The sequence below is a fragment of the Notothenia rossii genome, assembly GCF_949606895.1.
Source record: "Notothenia rossii genome assembly, contig: scaffold_544, whole genome shotgun sequence".
NCBI classification, from domain to species: domain Eukaryota; kingdom Metazoa; phylum Chordata; class Actinopteri; order Perciformes; family Nototheniidae; genus Notothenia; species Notothenia rossii.
This window is the reverse complement of record NW_027639677.1, coordinates 1,958-19,458: the sequence shown is the minus strand read 5'-3', so window position 1 is coordinate 19,458 and position 17,501 is coordinate 1,958. Positions and strand designations below refer to the sequence as shown.

The 17,501-nt window shown below is 41.8% G+C and overlaps 1 protein-coding gene across 1 annotated transcript; it reads left to right on the top strand.

The window, feature by feature from the left end:
• Nucleotides 1–8: 8 nt before the first annotated feature.
• LOC307027534 (spermatogenesis-associated protein 20-like) lies at nt 9–17,230 on the top strand (the record flags this gene model as incomplete). Its single annotated transcript, XM_079695805.1, is given in 6 exon segments — nt 9–36; nt 39–179; nt 4,394–4,562; nt 7,449–7,657; nt 13,399–13,598; nt 17,048–17,230. Coding segments are annotated over 6 exon segments (930 nt in total), but the record flags the coding sequence as incomplete, so codon positions are not given.
• Between the last annotated feature and the right edge of the window lie 271 nt (nt 17,231–17,501).

The following is a 17,501-nucleotide window of genomic DNA, read 5'->3' as shown; positions in this document are numbered from 1 at the left end:
AGCTGGGGGGTCAGAACGTTCTGATCGTGCGTTACTCCGTGAGCTGACAGCTGCTCGCTTCGGCCTCAGCGTGGACAGAGTCTCTGAGCTACTGAGCGCCGCCAGAGCCAAGATGGCCGACGTGAGGAAGACCCGGCCCCGCCCACATCTGGACACCAAGATGCTGGCCTCCTGGAACGGTAACGTAACCAGGTTTAAATACAGATTTACACTAAAATAACATAACATCTTAAAGGCTAATTTAACATAGAGGACAGTTTTACTTATTATTTATTTTTTAACTCGGCTTTTATTTCAGTTTTAGTAACTTATTCTCACTTTGTCTGCTATTTTTTGCCCATTTTAGCTGAGTCTACGTAGTTTAAATAGAGCGGTCCAGTGAAGCGTCCTAAAACCCGTAATTAAGCTTCTTGCGGTTCCCTCGACAAAAAAGCAATGCAATTTCTCCATAGGATTTTGGAAAATAGCTGGAAATAAGGTCTGTGGTTGAGACACATTCAAGAGACAGATCACGTTTTGATCAGCCGGATAATCTCCACATGTCTTCCCTACTTTTATAATGTTCTAATCATAAATCTAATGTCCAGAAGCTAAATGCTAACGTTATGCTATAAAGGAACTACAGCCGAGTCCAGCAGCATGACTTCAACGTCACGCCAACTTCCGATGCATATTCAAACTACAGATTCTAAATGGTACGAGTTGAAGCGTTTGTTTGAACAGTCTGCAGGAGGCAGGGACTTGCTTTCAAGCAGAACAGAAACTAACTTAGAGGAGTGTTTTTGTGTTCGGCGTAATGACGTACAACGGCCTCCACGACTTCTGTAGTCCGATTCAGCCACTTGGTAACAACCATCGCTTTTCAGACACGTCAACTCTTCAGAAATCGCCAGTGGGGTCACTGCTGATGATTTAATGTCCTAGAACAAAACGTGATCCGTCTCTTCAATGTGTCTCAACCACAGACCTTAGTTCAGATATTTTCCAAAATCCTATGGAGAGATCCCATTGGCTCTGAGACCAGGGAACAGGAAGTGGTGAAATGCTGACTCACTTCCTGATTTTAGAACTCGTCACTGCACCGCTCTATAAGGAACGAAAATAAGAAAAAGTGGAAAAAAAATAATAAATAAGTAGAAATAAAATAAATAAAAGATATTGAATAATAATAATAAAATAAAAAGTACAGTTTATTTAACTTTTTTACTCAGTTTTATTTTAGTTTTAGCCACCTGTACTAAAATAAATCACACTTTTTTCTGCTATTTATTTTCTATTTACTCTTCTGCTTAATCCACAGTGTTTATACATTGAACAAAACTAAATAAACATTATTAAATAATTATAAATACATATAAATCTACCATGTAATCCACTTATAATCATGAATAGATTTGGAAAATAAATGTTCATATAAATGTAGATTTTAATGCAATTGTTTCCACTTTAAAATTGAATTATTGTATTTGGAAAGTTCATCGTTTTGGAAAAACATTTGACACACAGAGAGAAGGTGAGCCTCAGGGTAATGCTATACAATTAACTAACCAACAAAACAACGTTACTTACCGTATAGAGTGCACGGTGATCTAAATATTCAGTAGGATGCATGATACATACATATAATACCTGCAGTCTAATAAGGTGAGTTTAATGAATGAGGTCATATAAGAGTTTTGTGTGTGTGTGTGTGTGTGTGTGTGTGTGTGTGTGTGTGTGTGTGTGTGTGTGTGTGTGTGTGTGTGTGTGTGTGTGTGTGTGTGTGTGTGTGTGTGTGTGTGTGTGTGTGTGTGTGTGTGTGTGTGTGTGTGTGTGTGTGTGTGTGTGTGTGTGTGTGTGTGTGTGTGTGTGTGTGTGTGTGTGTGTGTGTGTGTGTGTGTGTGTAATCAACTCATCGATTATTGTGCTTTCATGCTTCATACTAAGGTGAGGGAGACTATTTAATATCATATATCGCTTCATCAGGTCTCCACAAGCCACAGTTTCTATTCAAAGTAACCAGGAAGTGAAAGCTGCAAACTCCATATAATGTGCAAACTGCATAACACACACACATTTAATGCATGACACACTAACTGTTCTGCACAATGTGGAGCGTGCCAGTCAGTGTCAACATGAACTCAGTTAATAATGAATGACTCGCTGCTCGTTTAAAAATCTGTCTTGCCATCTAACTTTCTCAAACCGAGGGGTCGTGAGTTTATTTCTAGGGGGTGCCAGATGGGACAAAAACAAAACATATTTCGGATTGTTTTACATTACATTGTCTTCATGTGCATGGAAATAGACTTATTTAGTGACAGATGTTCAATTTTATACTCAAAAAATGCGATTCTTGAGATTTTTGGACTGGTGAAAAGTGAGATGATTTCGGGGTCTCGTTATCGGCGCAGGCAAAATGGCTCTCCAGTACCCCTTCATATTTGCTTGCCCCTCGTAGTGCTTCAACCTACAGGTCTGAATTTTGGCAGGCATATACAGAATGGTGAGACACACACAAAAGCCTCTTGGAGGGATATCCTAAACCCAACAGGAAGTTGGCCATTTTTTAATTTTATGATATATTATCAGTCTCATACAGTATATATTCATACAAAATTAAATATAAATAAAGATACATGTATTTGATATATTTTATATTTTTCTCTGGGACAAAAAGGCACGCTTTTAGGGATTCATCTTCAGTGATCTCTTTTAAATAATGAAATACATGTTGCCTTTTTTAGGTAGAGCTCTCCTAGTATCAATCTAATGTTGCGTATCCTTTTTTTAATGACAGATCCTTTTTTGGCTTTTTATCCCAGACTCCAAAAACAACCAGACAATAATAAGTTGGTTCGTTGCTAGTGGTCCAATTTGGCGGCTAGTACCTAACCAAGGCACTGAGGAAAGGAGGTAAACAAGACATGTATGTGTGACAGATATAACATAACATGTTTAATTTCTCCGTGGTATGAAACTGTGTGTAGAGGACCTCCTGTTGTCTCTTTCTGTGAGGCCAATTTGGACACTCCCCATCATCATTTTTCTAGCACATTGTCTCAGATGTGCTTGATTACAAGAACACACACACACACACACACACACACACACACACACACACACACACACACACACACACACACACACACACACAGATTCTATAGACTGTGTGTGTGTGTGTGTGTGTGTGTGTGTGTGTGTGTGTGTGTGTGTGTGTGTGTGTGTGTGTGTGTGTGTGTGTGTGTGTGTGTGTGTGTGTGTGTGTGTGTGTGTGTGTGTGTGTGTGTGTGTGTGTGTGTGTGTGTGTGTGTGTGTTAGGGAGGTAATGAGCCTCTGCGATCTGGAGAACTTTCCAATTAGACGCTCGTCTCCTTCTCGTCTCTAATGAAGAAACCCTCCATTAATCACCTGTCCTCGGCTGAGGCTCACTTTGAAGAGCTGCACCTCTGCTGGCTTTGATAGGATACATGAAAGAGGGGGGAGGAGAGGAGGAGGAGAGGAACATCAGCAGGAGAGGACTCTTTAAAGTAGAGACACTACATACTGATGTACACCTGAACATCAGCAGGAGAGGACTCTTTAAAGTAGAGACACTACATACTGATATACACCTGAACATCAGCAGGAGAGGACTCTTTAAAGTAGAGACACTACATACTGATATACACCTGAACATCAGCAGGAGAGGACTCTTTAAAGTAGAGACACTACATACTGATATACACCTGAACATCAGCAGGAGAGGACTCTTTAAAGTAGAGACACTACATACTGATATACACCTGAACATCAGCAGGAGAGGACTCTTTAAAGTAGAGACACTACATACTGATATACACCTGAACACCAGCAGGAGAGGACTCTTTAAAGTAGAGACACTACATACTGATATACACCTGAACATCAGCAGGAGAGGACTCTTTAAAGTAGAGACACTACATACTGATATACACCTGAACATCAGCAGGAGAGGACTCTTTAAAGTAGAGACACTACATACTGATATACACCTGAACATCAGCAGGAGAGGACTCTTTAAAGTAGAGACACTACATACTGATATACACCTGAACATCAGCAGGAGAGGACTCTTTAAAGTAGAGACACTACATACTAATATACACCTGAACATCAGCAGGAGAGGACTCTTTAAAGTAGAGACACTACATACTGATATACACCTGAACATCAGCAGGAGAGGACTCTTTAAAGTAGAGACACTACATACTGATATACACCTGAACATCAGCAGGAGAGGACTCTTTAAAGTAGAGACACTACATACTGATATACACCATCAGCAGGAGAGGACTCTTTAAAGTAGAGACACTAGTACATACTGATATACACCTGAACATCAGCAGAATATCTCCTCTCTGATCATCTCTTCTCCTCCTCCTCCTCCTCTCAGGTCTGATGCTGTCTGCCTACTCCTGTGTTGGAGCTGTCCTGGAGGACAAGGCTCTGCTGGAGAGAGCGGCTCAGGCTGCTAACTTCCTGAAGGAGAACCTGTGGGACGCCGAGCGACAGACTGTCCTCCGGTCCTGCTACAGAGGAGAAGACATGGAGCTGCAGCAGATGTAAGAGACTGAAGTTTTTTAATAGGAAACGGTGTATAGAGCATACATAGTCATAGATTTGGTTTATAAATCACCTTTCAAAACATAATCACAAACAAAACCAAACACACAGCAACAATAAATATAAAAAAAACAATATATGAAAAGTAAAATGATGTATTTAAGTACATGGAGACATGGAGCTGCAACAGATGTAAGAGACTGGGTGTGTCTCAATGTCGAGGACGCTTCCTTGGTAGGACATGTCTTCCAAGTCAGGTCCTTCAGAAGCAAGGCAAGAATCCTTCCTAGCAGGCTAACAGGTGTGCGTCATATGCGAGGCCCCGCCTTAATTAGAGCGCGATTTCCGCCAAAGATTTTGGAAATTGTTCCGTGCGCAAAGCATTGTGGGGATTTTAAGACCACGGAGGATACACATGTGCAGCGTCGAAATTTCCCGCAACGAAGGGCGCCGGCCTCGGTAGAATTCCAAGCATCCTGAACATTGGAAAAGTCCTTCGGCTGGACTCGATGACGTAGCATCCTTGAAATAGTGGCTTTGGAGGAGCCTTCCTCGACATGGAGAAACACCCACTGAACAGTGTTTTTAAGAGGAAACGGTATATAGAGAATAAAGAATAATATACTTTATTTATAAAGTTACACAGACAGCAAGTGAACCAAACGACTACATCTAAACATAAAATCAAACAAAAAAACTAATATACAATAAATATAAAACGTGTATTTGACAATATATAAGTAAAATGTTGTATTTTAGTACATGCAGTGTTACTTTGACCACACACACACACACACACACACACACACACACACACACACACACACACACACACACACACACACACACACACACACACACACACACACACACACACACACACACACACACACACACACACACACACACACACACACTGCATTCATTCAGTCTGAGGGATGTTTAAATTAGTTATGTCTTCTCTCTTGTGCAGAATCGTTAAATTAAGTTTTATGTGTCAGTCGAGTAGCTACACACACACACACACACACACACACACACACACACACACACACACACACACACACACACACACACACACACACACACACACACACACACACACACACACACACACACACACAAACACACACTACACACAGAACATGCAGAAACCTGCTCTCTGATAAACTGGTTAAAACTTAATGCACATTTAAAACAAGACTGGACATATTTTAATTGGATTATAGACGCCTGTAGTTGTTTTATGGACTGACAGCTCTTTTTCTTCAAAGCAGTAATTCAAACTTGCCGTGTTGATATTTAACGTCCATAAATAGCTGTAAACACTTGCTGATAACAACTCTCATTCCCATGTTTTATGAACAACAATGTATTTCAATGAATATTAATTAAGGGAAGTCTGACAACATGGAATATAAAAGTCCTGCTAGTGTTTTGTGAAACATAAGTGAATGTCTGAGGAAGATTAAATCCCATAACCTGATTAAAGGAGATCTCCAAACAGCCTGCAGTACCGTGAACTCCCTGAAGGAGGCAGCATGTCGTCAGTGTAAACGCTAAATCATCAGTAAACAAACACAGCTCCTTGTTGCACGGACGTTTCCTCCAGATGTCCTCGTTCTGTTCGCCCCGTGCCCTACTTCCTGTGAATGAGTGAGTGGGACATACCGTCGAATCAGCAGAAGAAACGAGATGTGCCCCACAACATGCATGAAGAGATGCATTCAATTTTAATCACCGGCCTGTTTCCACAGAGACTCGTCTTTTAAAACGCTCCGGAGGTTTCTCTGCAGCTTCTGATTCAGTTTCACCACCTCTCCGTCAGGACACATTTAGAGCGTGTTTACCTGGAGGAATTACAGGTGAGGATACACACTGGGTTAGTCAACTGGGGAGGAAGAGGTAGAGAAGAAAAGTATCAAGGATGTAAGAGAAAACATTTTAAAATACAATAATAAACTAATTAATTAAAAAGTCAGAATCAGATTGTTTTGGATATAGTTTTATTTATATTTCTAATACTACATATGTATATAAAGACAAGATGTAAGAATAAAATGTCTAATACATGATCAAATTAAATATAATAGAATACAAATATTTAAATCATTAGTATTTTCTTAACATACTGTAAGTAAAAATGTTTATTAAAAAATAAAATAGAGTAATGTCATTTATAAACATAGGACGTTAAAGTAAACATTTGTAATAAAAAAATAAAAAATATTTAGAAGTTTGTTAAAAAAAAAAAGAATACATCATTTTTTTTTTTTTTTATATATAAGTAGAATAACAAAACATGTGTCAACAAGAGTAACTATGTAAACACGTGTGTGGAACAGGTATGTTTCCCCCATCTCTTAATAATATCAGCCTCAAAAACAGTCCCACATCTGACCCCTTCCTCTCCTCCTGATCTCAGCATCTTCACTTCCATCCTCTCCTCACACACTCGACCTGTCCTCCAGCACTCACCCAGACAGGGGGGAGCTGTGGGAGAGGGGAGAGGGCTGTTGGCAGATCACAGAGAACAGATTGTAAAATTGAGACGCCCTGAAGTGATGACTCTCAAAGTGGAAAATATATAATGCAAAGGTTACCTGGAGAGACAGGTGAAGGGGGAAGTGTCTCTGTTGCATTTATACATTTCTTACAACGAAAGCGAGGAACAATTCTGCAGTGAGAGTTTATATCAGATTGTAGCCCGTTGGTACACATATTCCTAACCTAACTATCTTTAAAGCCAATTCCTCCAGGTTTACACACTGTCTTGACGGAAGCTCGATTTCCTCCTGGCGTTGTTAACAAGCATTAGAAAGATAACACAGAAACTAGTTCTCCATTTTTAACTCAGATCTCCTTCCTCCCTCTCTATCCGGCAGATCTCCTCCTATCTCCGGCTTCCTGGACGACTACGCCTTCCTGGTCTCAGGTCTGCTGGACCTGTACGAGGCGTCGCTGCAGACGCAGTGGCTTCAGTGGGCCGAGCAGCTGCAGCTCAGACAGGACGTGCTGTTCTGGGATCAGCAGGACGGAGGGTACTTCTGCAGCGACCCCAACGACTCCTCCATCCTGCTGCAGCTCAAGAAAGGTGGGGAGATGAACGCGTTGATATATGAGTATAGATATTACCCAGCCCTCTGTGTGATAGACATTAAGATCAAATAAGAAGTACTTTATTGATCCCAATTTGGAAAATGTTTGCGTTGCAGCTGCAGAAAAAGACATGGCATATTGCGTAAGAGAAATTGAAAGACTAGAAATAAACAATCCAGAATGTAAACATCTCAAATAGAATTAAAATATCATTAACAAAAACAAAAAAATATATATACATGTGGAAATACAAATGTACATATTTATTTAGCGCACTTTTCATTTGAGTAACAAAACAAAACTCAAAGTGCTACAGAGTAAAATGGTTGAAACAAAACAACAAAAGAAAAAAACATATATATATATATGTATATAATAAAGTAAAAGGTGGGGTAGGTAATTTTGGAGAAACCAGCTCGAGTGCGCTAGAATTTGAAAAAACACAACCGGAAAAAATCTGCCACTTCCTTACAGAGCCCCTCCCCCAACACACACGAACGCTCACATGACCAATGAGGGCACGAGATAAGTTTGTGCACAGTTGGAAGGCTGACAGGCAGGTAGGCCATCCAGTTACTTTAGCCGGCTCAGATGATTGGTCGTGCTCTTTACAGCACCACGACTTCCACAGATGAGATATTTTTTAATGGATTTATTGTCAAAGCACTTCAGATATTCATTGCTATCGGGATGTTAAGAGCATTCCATGGAATATAACAACAAGTGTTTCTGAAGTGAATTACCTACCCCACCTTTAAACAACGCATTTGACTAATTGAAATGTTAGCCTAGCCGCTTTCAAACTTGCACAAATGATTTCCCTTTGTGTGAACACAGAATAAGAGTCCTACAACCGTGCTACCAATGTATTGTGCTTTAAGCTAAATGCTAAACCGTGCTAACATGCTTACCTAAACGTTGCTAAAACGCAGATCTTTTTAGCAGGTTTAAGAAAGTCATGCAGGTCAATCAGTCGTCAACCAACGTATTGAAAACATTTCCTTTCATTTTGACCTGAATAGAAGAAATGTGGGTTTCAAGGCAAGGCATCACCAACGGGCTTTATCCTCTGGAGTTCACGAGTGAATTTACAGACTGTCCGTCCAGTAGAGGGGATATTTCAGTCTGAGCGTCCAACAGCTGTAGGAAATACATCAGATGTGGATGCTGAGACTGCTGAGGCTCTAATAGGCTCTGAGACGCAGGAAGGATTAATGGACAGGTGAAGGATTAACGGGGGAGCGTACCTCTGTGGACGCTTCAAGGATGGAGGGATAAATGTGAGGCCTACTGACAGTTCATTAATATTAAAACATTGCAGTCTGTTTGCAGATCATAGAGTCGTATTGGGATGGTGAGTATTTCAAAGTTTTCTCATAGTACGGGTCCCAAGAACATAGAAACTTCCGGATGCCAACTCACAGATCTTGGGAAATGTCCACAATGAGCACAAGTTGCATTAATTAGCATGCAAAGAATGTTTTTTAAATGGTTTGGCCGATTTTGATTATTTTGGACAGGTTTTGGAGGTTATTGAGGATGAGGAATACATTTATGACATTTCCAGGATCTAAAATGGCAGTTTTAACCAGAAAGCGGGCACATTTTGGGTCGATTTGAACGTTTTAAGGGGCTCAAAACTCCCATTTTGGATCCTAGAAATGTCAAAAACTGATTCAACGTCCTCAATATACCTCAACAATTACACCAGTCTTGTCCAAATCAGCCCAGGCACTATTTTCTACTGTCTGCATATGCTAATTAATGCTAATCAACCCCTGCAAACCCCTATTATACATTTCTATGATTAAACCTTGGAGTACTGAACATTTCCAGGTTCCCGCTGCAGACTGGCGTGGGGAAAGAAGATGCCTGTAGTTAATGGTTGTGTGAAATCAATTATGCATCCTGCCTATTGATTGATCCAACATGGAGGATTCTGCATGTTTCACTCCACTGCTGCTCCTAACCCACAGGAGAGGAGGTGGTGGTGGTGGATGAGAGACAGGTGGATATTGACCTCCATCTTCCTCGAGTGAAGTGCAGCTGTCTCTCCATGAAACACTGAAACTCTGACGCTCTTCTCCTGCAGATTCTCTCCTCACGAACCTGTCAGATCGTCTGCTTTTTGACTCAAAGACCGGCTGCTTTTGACAGATTTAAAAAAAGGAGGGATATACAGTGGATCTGCTGCTAGGTGTTCTCATCTTCCTCACTGCATCCTGGAGGTCCTTGGTGTTTTAAACCATGCATTAACATGTTTTTATTCCCCTCAAACCTTGTCCTTAAGATCAGGATTAAGGAACACCGTTGGCATTAAATATAATCTGTAAAAAGATCAAAACTATGGTATAAAGTTGGGGATATTGGAGAGACTTAAAAGCAAACAGGCGACCTCATCAGGGCAGTAAATGAAGAGTCAGAGGACAGACGTTCATTGATTACAGCTGTACTTTTAAAACGATGATTTCCTACAAAAAGACTCTCGTTTATTACTTATATAGCTTAATATGTATATTTATTTATTTTTTGCTTTATAAATACATTTGACTTACTTCATAATAATAGTTGCACAATTATCTCAGAAGGCCTCACAAACCCTTAAAGGTGACCTATCATGCAAAATGCACTTGTGTACGTCTTTTCTACATGAACATGTGTCCCCGGTGTTCCAGGGAACTCACCAAGTGTCAGAAAACACAACCCTCTCTATTTTCCTCCATACCCAAATCTCTTAAAAAGGGGCTGCAACGGATCTGATACAGACTGATCCAAATTTCAACACTTCTATGACGTCACAGAAGTGGCGCTACGGCTTTTGGGCCAACTCCACCAATCAGGAGGAGACAGCCACGGACATTGCCGTTGGAAAGCGCTGGAGACGCTGTAGTACATATTTCAGGCCACCAGATGGTGCTGTTCTCACAGAATCCGAGTGTGAAAGGCAGTGTTAAATTGAACGAAATGAGGAATGGCTAAAATGCATGATCTGTTTGGTATTTTGAAAAATAAAAAGTATAAATATGCCTTATATAGGTATGGTCCTACACTATATTATTCAAATATAGCATGATAGGACCACTTTAACAGAACACCGCCTACCATTGGCGTCCACTTGAATGACTATATATTCTGATAACTTAATATACAATTTACGATTTGTTTCTTTAAAATGTCTCGGCGTTACCGGCTCCTTCACCACTTGTATATGTCCTTACATTTTTACGATACTGCTCCTACTGTACTTTTCCCCATCGTGTACTTATTTGTTTTTGCATATTTGTTCATATTATTTCATAACGTGTGCTCGTCTTGTTATTTAATATGCAAGTCTACTCGTTTCTCTTCATCGTTTTCTCAGCTCTAAGGATTAACTTGCAGGCGTGACTCTGTGACAAACCAAGACGACATGATCCAACCTTTTTATACCGGTCAGTTTGAGTCTGTGTGTGGAATATCTATCTGACAGAAGGATAAGGATTGATGGGATATAAATATATACGTGTCTGACCTTCAGATTCCTGACTGCTGCTCTTTCTGTGTGCCTGACTGATGTCTGCAGCTCAGACTCATAAGGCAGACATTTACCTTTCACCTGTCACACCAACGCATGTGAATATAGAGAGTAAGGAAGGTATCAGCCAGTAGTAAGACTAAATATATTATATAAAAAAGTGATTATTGCATATGAGCAGTGTAGAAGAATAGGTCCTTTTCTTTGGACCAGAAACTCTTCAGATTTAACATCCGTCTCAGAAAACAAACAAAAAAACAGTTCGGATCTGAGACTTTAAGCTGGGAGTTTGTCAGTTTTAATGTTGCAGATGACACACACACACACACACACACACACACACACACACACACACACACACACACACACACACACACACACACAGGTATGACAAATAGCTTGGTCTAAGTAGTGCAGACGGCAGTAACACACCACAGATGGGCGGGAGCCGAGGAAAGGCTAATAGTTATTCTTGTTAAGAACTGCTGACAGATTGAACACTGTGTGTGTGTGTGTGTGTGTGTGTGTGTGTGTGTGTGTGTGTGTGTGTGTGTGTGTGTGTGTGTGTGTGTGTGTGTGTGTGTGTGTGTGTGTGTGTGTGTGTGTGTGTGTGTGTGTGTGTGTGTGTGTGTGTGTGTGTGTGTGGGGGGGACCTGACGTGTGAGAGGTTTCTCATCTCTCTGTATCGACGCTGCCATTATGGCGGCGCTGTGTTGCTCTGAAGCCCATTAGTGACGCTACGGTGTGAACACTGTCCCATCAGAACGACCTGTCACTGAAGACAGATCACAAACACACACACACACACACACACACACACACACACACACAGGGTGTTTCTCAATGTCGAGTACGCTTCCTTGGTAGCACATGTCTTCCGAGTCACTTGCTTCAGAAGCGAGAAGAGGCGAGAATCCTTCCTGGTATTCTGAAAAGGAAGAGTGAAACAGGCTAGCAAGTGTGCAGGTGTGCGTCATATGAGAGGCCCCGCCTTACATTTTCCGCCACAGATTTGGGGAAATTGGTCCGTGCGCAAAGCATTGTGGGGATTTTAAGACTGCGGAGTCTACACAAGCGCAGCCTCGAAATTTCTCCAAACGAAATACGCCGGGCTCGGTAGAACTCCAAGTACACTGGACATTGGAACAGTCCTTCGGCGGCACTCGATGACGTAGTGTGCTTGAAATAGTGGCTCTGGACCAACTTTACTCGTGACACCCCCACCCACTCACTCACACACTTGCAGGCAGGTCAGGGGTTATGAGAAGATCCCCTCCAGGCTCTCATTGGACGCTGATAAGAGATAAGGACCAATCACCTCACAGGGTGGGGTCATGAGGTCAGAGTGTGGTGTGATGGGACTGAAAAGTGTTTATGAACTGGAGATAAAGTGGAACAAACGGACTGGAGAAGAAAAGCTATTAATAATATAATGTGTGGCGATGAGAGCTGGAGTGTCTGTCTTTTAAATTGAATTTCTTTACAATTAAGACTTTTGCAAAATGTTTTTTTCTCGGGTTATAGGACTCATTCCTGCTCCACTCGATTGGTAAGCAAGACTATAACTGCTATGTTTTATACCAAGAGTGTCAAACTCAATTTCATCAGGGGCCACATCAGCATTAAGGTGGCACTCAATGGGCCAGTTGTAACTTTAAGACTATATCAATATATAACATACATATATAATATATATAAAATAATGTATTATATTACATTATTGCCTCTGCATTAGATTATTATCGGATAGGGTAATAACTTCATAATTAATGTCTGAAAGCAGAAGAAAATAATTGCAAGTCTCTTCAGTGCGCATGTCACAAAATGAGATGCATTGTGGGACATGTAGTTTATGGGCAACGTGCTTCTGTAAAGTGGCATGTAACCTTATAGTAAATGTAGAGCGGGCCTTGAGTTTGACACCCCTGCTTTATGAAGTCTTAGACATGTGACAAATGCAGGTGGTATGCTCGGACTCCTCGATATTAAAGCACTATCTTTTAATAATTTTGCATGTATGAAAGTCTAATTTTTATACGAAGAAAATGTGCTTTTGACAGAAATGTTGGTTACACTTCTTCTTCAAATCATAAGTCTTGGTTTCCTAACTGTTTTGGGTTTGTATCCTCATTGAGTGCAATCATTCTAAGTCTCTCTGAATGAAATGTAAGGCCTGAAACACGTCCACAGCTGTTTTACAGAGTGTTTTCTCTCTGTCTCAGATCAGGACGGAGCAGAGCCCAGCGCTAACTCGGTGTCTGCGTCCAATCTGCTGCGTCTGTCTCACTACACGGGACGACACGATTGGCTGCTGAGGTCTGAGCAGCTATTGGCTGCGTTCTCCGACCGGCTCCAAAGAGTTCCTGTCGCTCTGCCTGAGATGGTGCAGGCTCTGATGGCCCATCACTACACACTGAGAGAGGTGAGACACACACACACACACACACACACACACACACACACACACACACACACACACACACACACACACACACACACACACACACACACACACACACACACACACACACACACACACACACACACACACACACACACACAGCCTCAGAGACACACACAAACACACAGCCTCAGAGAGAGAGACACACACACACACACACACACACACACACACACACACACACACACACACACACACAGCCTCAGAGACACACACAAACACACAGCCTCAGAGACACACACACACACACACACACACACACACACACACACACATTGAGAAAGGCGACACACACACACACTCACTATACACAGAGAGGTCACACACACACACACACACACACACACACACACACACACACACACACACACACACACACACAAACACACAGCCTCAGAGACACACACACACACACAGCCTCAGAGACACACACACACACACACACACACACACATTGAGAAAGGTGACACACACACACACACACAAACACACACACACACACACACACACTGAGAAAGGTGACACACACACACACACACACCCACTCACTATACACAGAGAGGTCACACACACACAAACACAAACACACAGCCTCAGAGACACACACACACACACACACACACACACACACACACACACACACACACACACACACACACACACACACACACACACACACACACACACACACACACACACACACACACATTGAGAAAGGTGACACACACACACACAAACACACAGCCTCAGAGACACACACACACACACAGCCTCAGAGACACACACACACACACACACACACACACATTGAGAAAGGTGACACACACACACACACACACAAACACACACACACACACACACTGAGAAAGGTGACACACACACACACACACACCCACTCACTATACACAGAGAGGTCACACACACACACACACACACACACACACACACACACACACACACACACACACACACACACACACACACACACACACACAGTGTTAACTATATTTAATTATTTACTTATTATTGCAAATGTTTTATATGAATATTTCATTAAAAAAATGTATTGCACATTTTTACCTAAATTCTTATTTTAATATAAATATTTTAAGAATGTATTTCATGTTTAAATAAGTATTTTTTGGCTTATTAGATATATGTACTTTAACTAATTATATTGATAATTTTAATGTATTTATTTCAACTTTTATTGTATTTTTCGAGCAACTTTTACAGAACCTCAGGATAAATAAAATCCTCCTTTTCTTGATGCCGTTCGTCACCGAGCGCTCTCCCCTCTCTGGAGTTGACTTACTGTTAAAACTCATTCTCACGTCTGAAAGCAGGAGAGTTTCTGCTAGCTGACGACATGTTGCGAGCACAATAGACATTTAAATGACCAACAATGGAACAAAAGGCAGAGCGAGAAGCCGCAGAAACAAAGAACATCTCCGCTCACTCGCTGCTATCATCAGGAAACATGCAGGGGAATTAAAACGTTTAGAGAGAGGAGACACAGAGTAACAGAGCAGGAACGAACTGTCGGACGTTTTTATAATCTGAACTGACTCACGGGTCATTTCCACTACCCGATCTGCAGCCCTGCCCGATCTGCAGTGCGCATGTGCGAGATGGTCCGCCATATTTGACAACTCCATACGGTAACTCTAATAGGACACTTGACGTCTAGAGGGCTGCCCGATCGTTGCATGCGCGAGTCATAAACGTCTCAGATATCTATACAAAAATCTTCTGTTATTTTATTTTATTTGAAATAAAATGAAGGACATTCACAGTTAATGTAATTCGATATAAATTATGAATGCTATACATATTGCATACATTCACAGTCAATATTTCTTCAGTATGTATGATAGCTGTCTAACAGAAGTGAAATCCATTTCTCATTTATTCTGACAATGTACTCAACCCAATCAAATGACCCGATAAAAGGAGTTGTTCAATAATAGTGAAGTCACGTTGTATTAACAATAACTCATCTCTCTCGTTCAGATTCATATTGTCGGGTTTTTTGAGTGTTCTTTTTCTGCTTTGCCAAACGCCACTGTGTCAAATGTCCTATTAGAGTTGCCGTATGGAGTTGTCAAATATGGCGGACCATCTCGCACAGTGCAGATCGGGCAGGGATGCAGATCGGGTAGTGACAAACATTTCCAAGCCCCCAGGAGGTGCGCCGGACTCTGTGCCCAATATTCGTTGTGTCCAAATGGCGGTACTGCAACTTCCGTATCAGTCCGTGACGTCACCCCGGCCCAAAGGGACCCTTTCCCATTGACTAACATGGGTAAAGAGACGTCTGTAAATGAGCGGATAATTTTTTAAAAACTAAATAAACTACCCAGTATGAACACTTGTATAGCCCTTATTAGAATAATTCGGTCCTTAAAGTTGTAAAATGCACTAAAAGCCGAATCAAGATTTATTTTCTGTCTCCATTCATTCTAGTGAGCCGAGAGGGGCGGGGCTTAAGGGGCAACTCGACTGTGCATGCTCTGTGAGCGCACATATGGGTTCTTCTGCTCTGACAGCTAGGCATGATGGGTAATTTGTGACGTTTCGCTCTCTCAAAAGTTGGCCCATTTTATCTTAATGGGCAGCTCTCATAGGAAAGAACGAGACCCCGCCTCCCACGCTGTATCCAGCTCTTATTATACATCCGTGGTCATTTCTGCAACATCAACACTTTTCAGTATTGATGAGACTGTATGTATGATCAACAAAACAATGATTCATTTGATATATTACCTGATCTGATGTGTTCAAAAGATTTTCTTATCGGAAAGAAAAACTAACTTTTTTGGGGTTCCCTTTCCTGTATTGTTCTATAGGTTTTAGTGCGGTCTGCAAAGTCTAACATCACACATGTCACAGGAAAGGCACTCGATACAAACCTGAAATTAGCAAAAACATGTCCTCTTTAAACTTGATGTTCAAAACATCTTTAGAACATCCTTCCCCCCACTTCCCTACCATCCGTTATGCATCCAAAGGAGTGATTTGAGTAGTTCATATAACCTATTTTTAACCAGTTCAGTTAGCCTGAAAGCAGCATGTTAGCTTAGCACGGCAGGAGTTTCACCCTGAAGTTCCTCTGACAACTTTCAGCTTGTGTTGCACAATCCAACGATCAGACGAGAGGAGGGTAGTTAGCATTCTGTCGCTAACATCTGACCTGGGGAGGATGATAACGAGCTGGAGGGGTGAGGAGGGGTGAGGAGGCCCCGGAGAGAACACCTGCCTCTCTTGTTAGCGCTACAAATCCAGCCTGACCTCCACCTGTCGAGCTCCACCTCCTCCTCTCGTACTTCACTCGTGTTTCGTCTCGTTATCTCTCCTCCTCTTCCTCCTCTCCCTCCTCTTCCTCACTGTCTGTCTTTGTGTGGTTTCAGATAGTGATCTGTGGACAGAGGGAAGCTCCGGACACCCTCAGCCTCCTCTCAGCTGTTCACTCCCTCTTCCTCCCCCACAAGGTGAGACAGATGCTGGCTGAAGTTATCATTTACTCCAACATACCTTTATTCTGTGTTGGTGGCAGTAGCTTCACAGTGACCTTTGACCCGCAGACTCTCAGAGTTAGAACACACCCCGAGGTCACGGCTGCTTTAAGAGGTGATCTAAAGGTCCGGAGATACTGCCCCGGACCTTTCCTTGTTTCCTCTCCCATCCTCGTATTCTCTCGTTGCCTTTCCTTTCCTTTCCTTTCTGCTTTTCATTTATTTGTTTCATTTCCTTTACTCCCCTCTCCTCTGTCTTTCTGTTATCTTCTTCTCTCCTTGTTTCCTCTCCTTGTTTCCTCTCCTCTCCCATCCTCGTATTCTCTCCTTGCCTTTCCTTTCCTTTCCT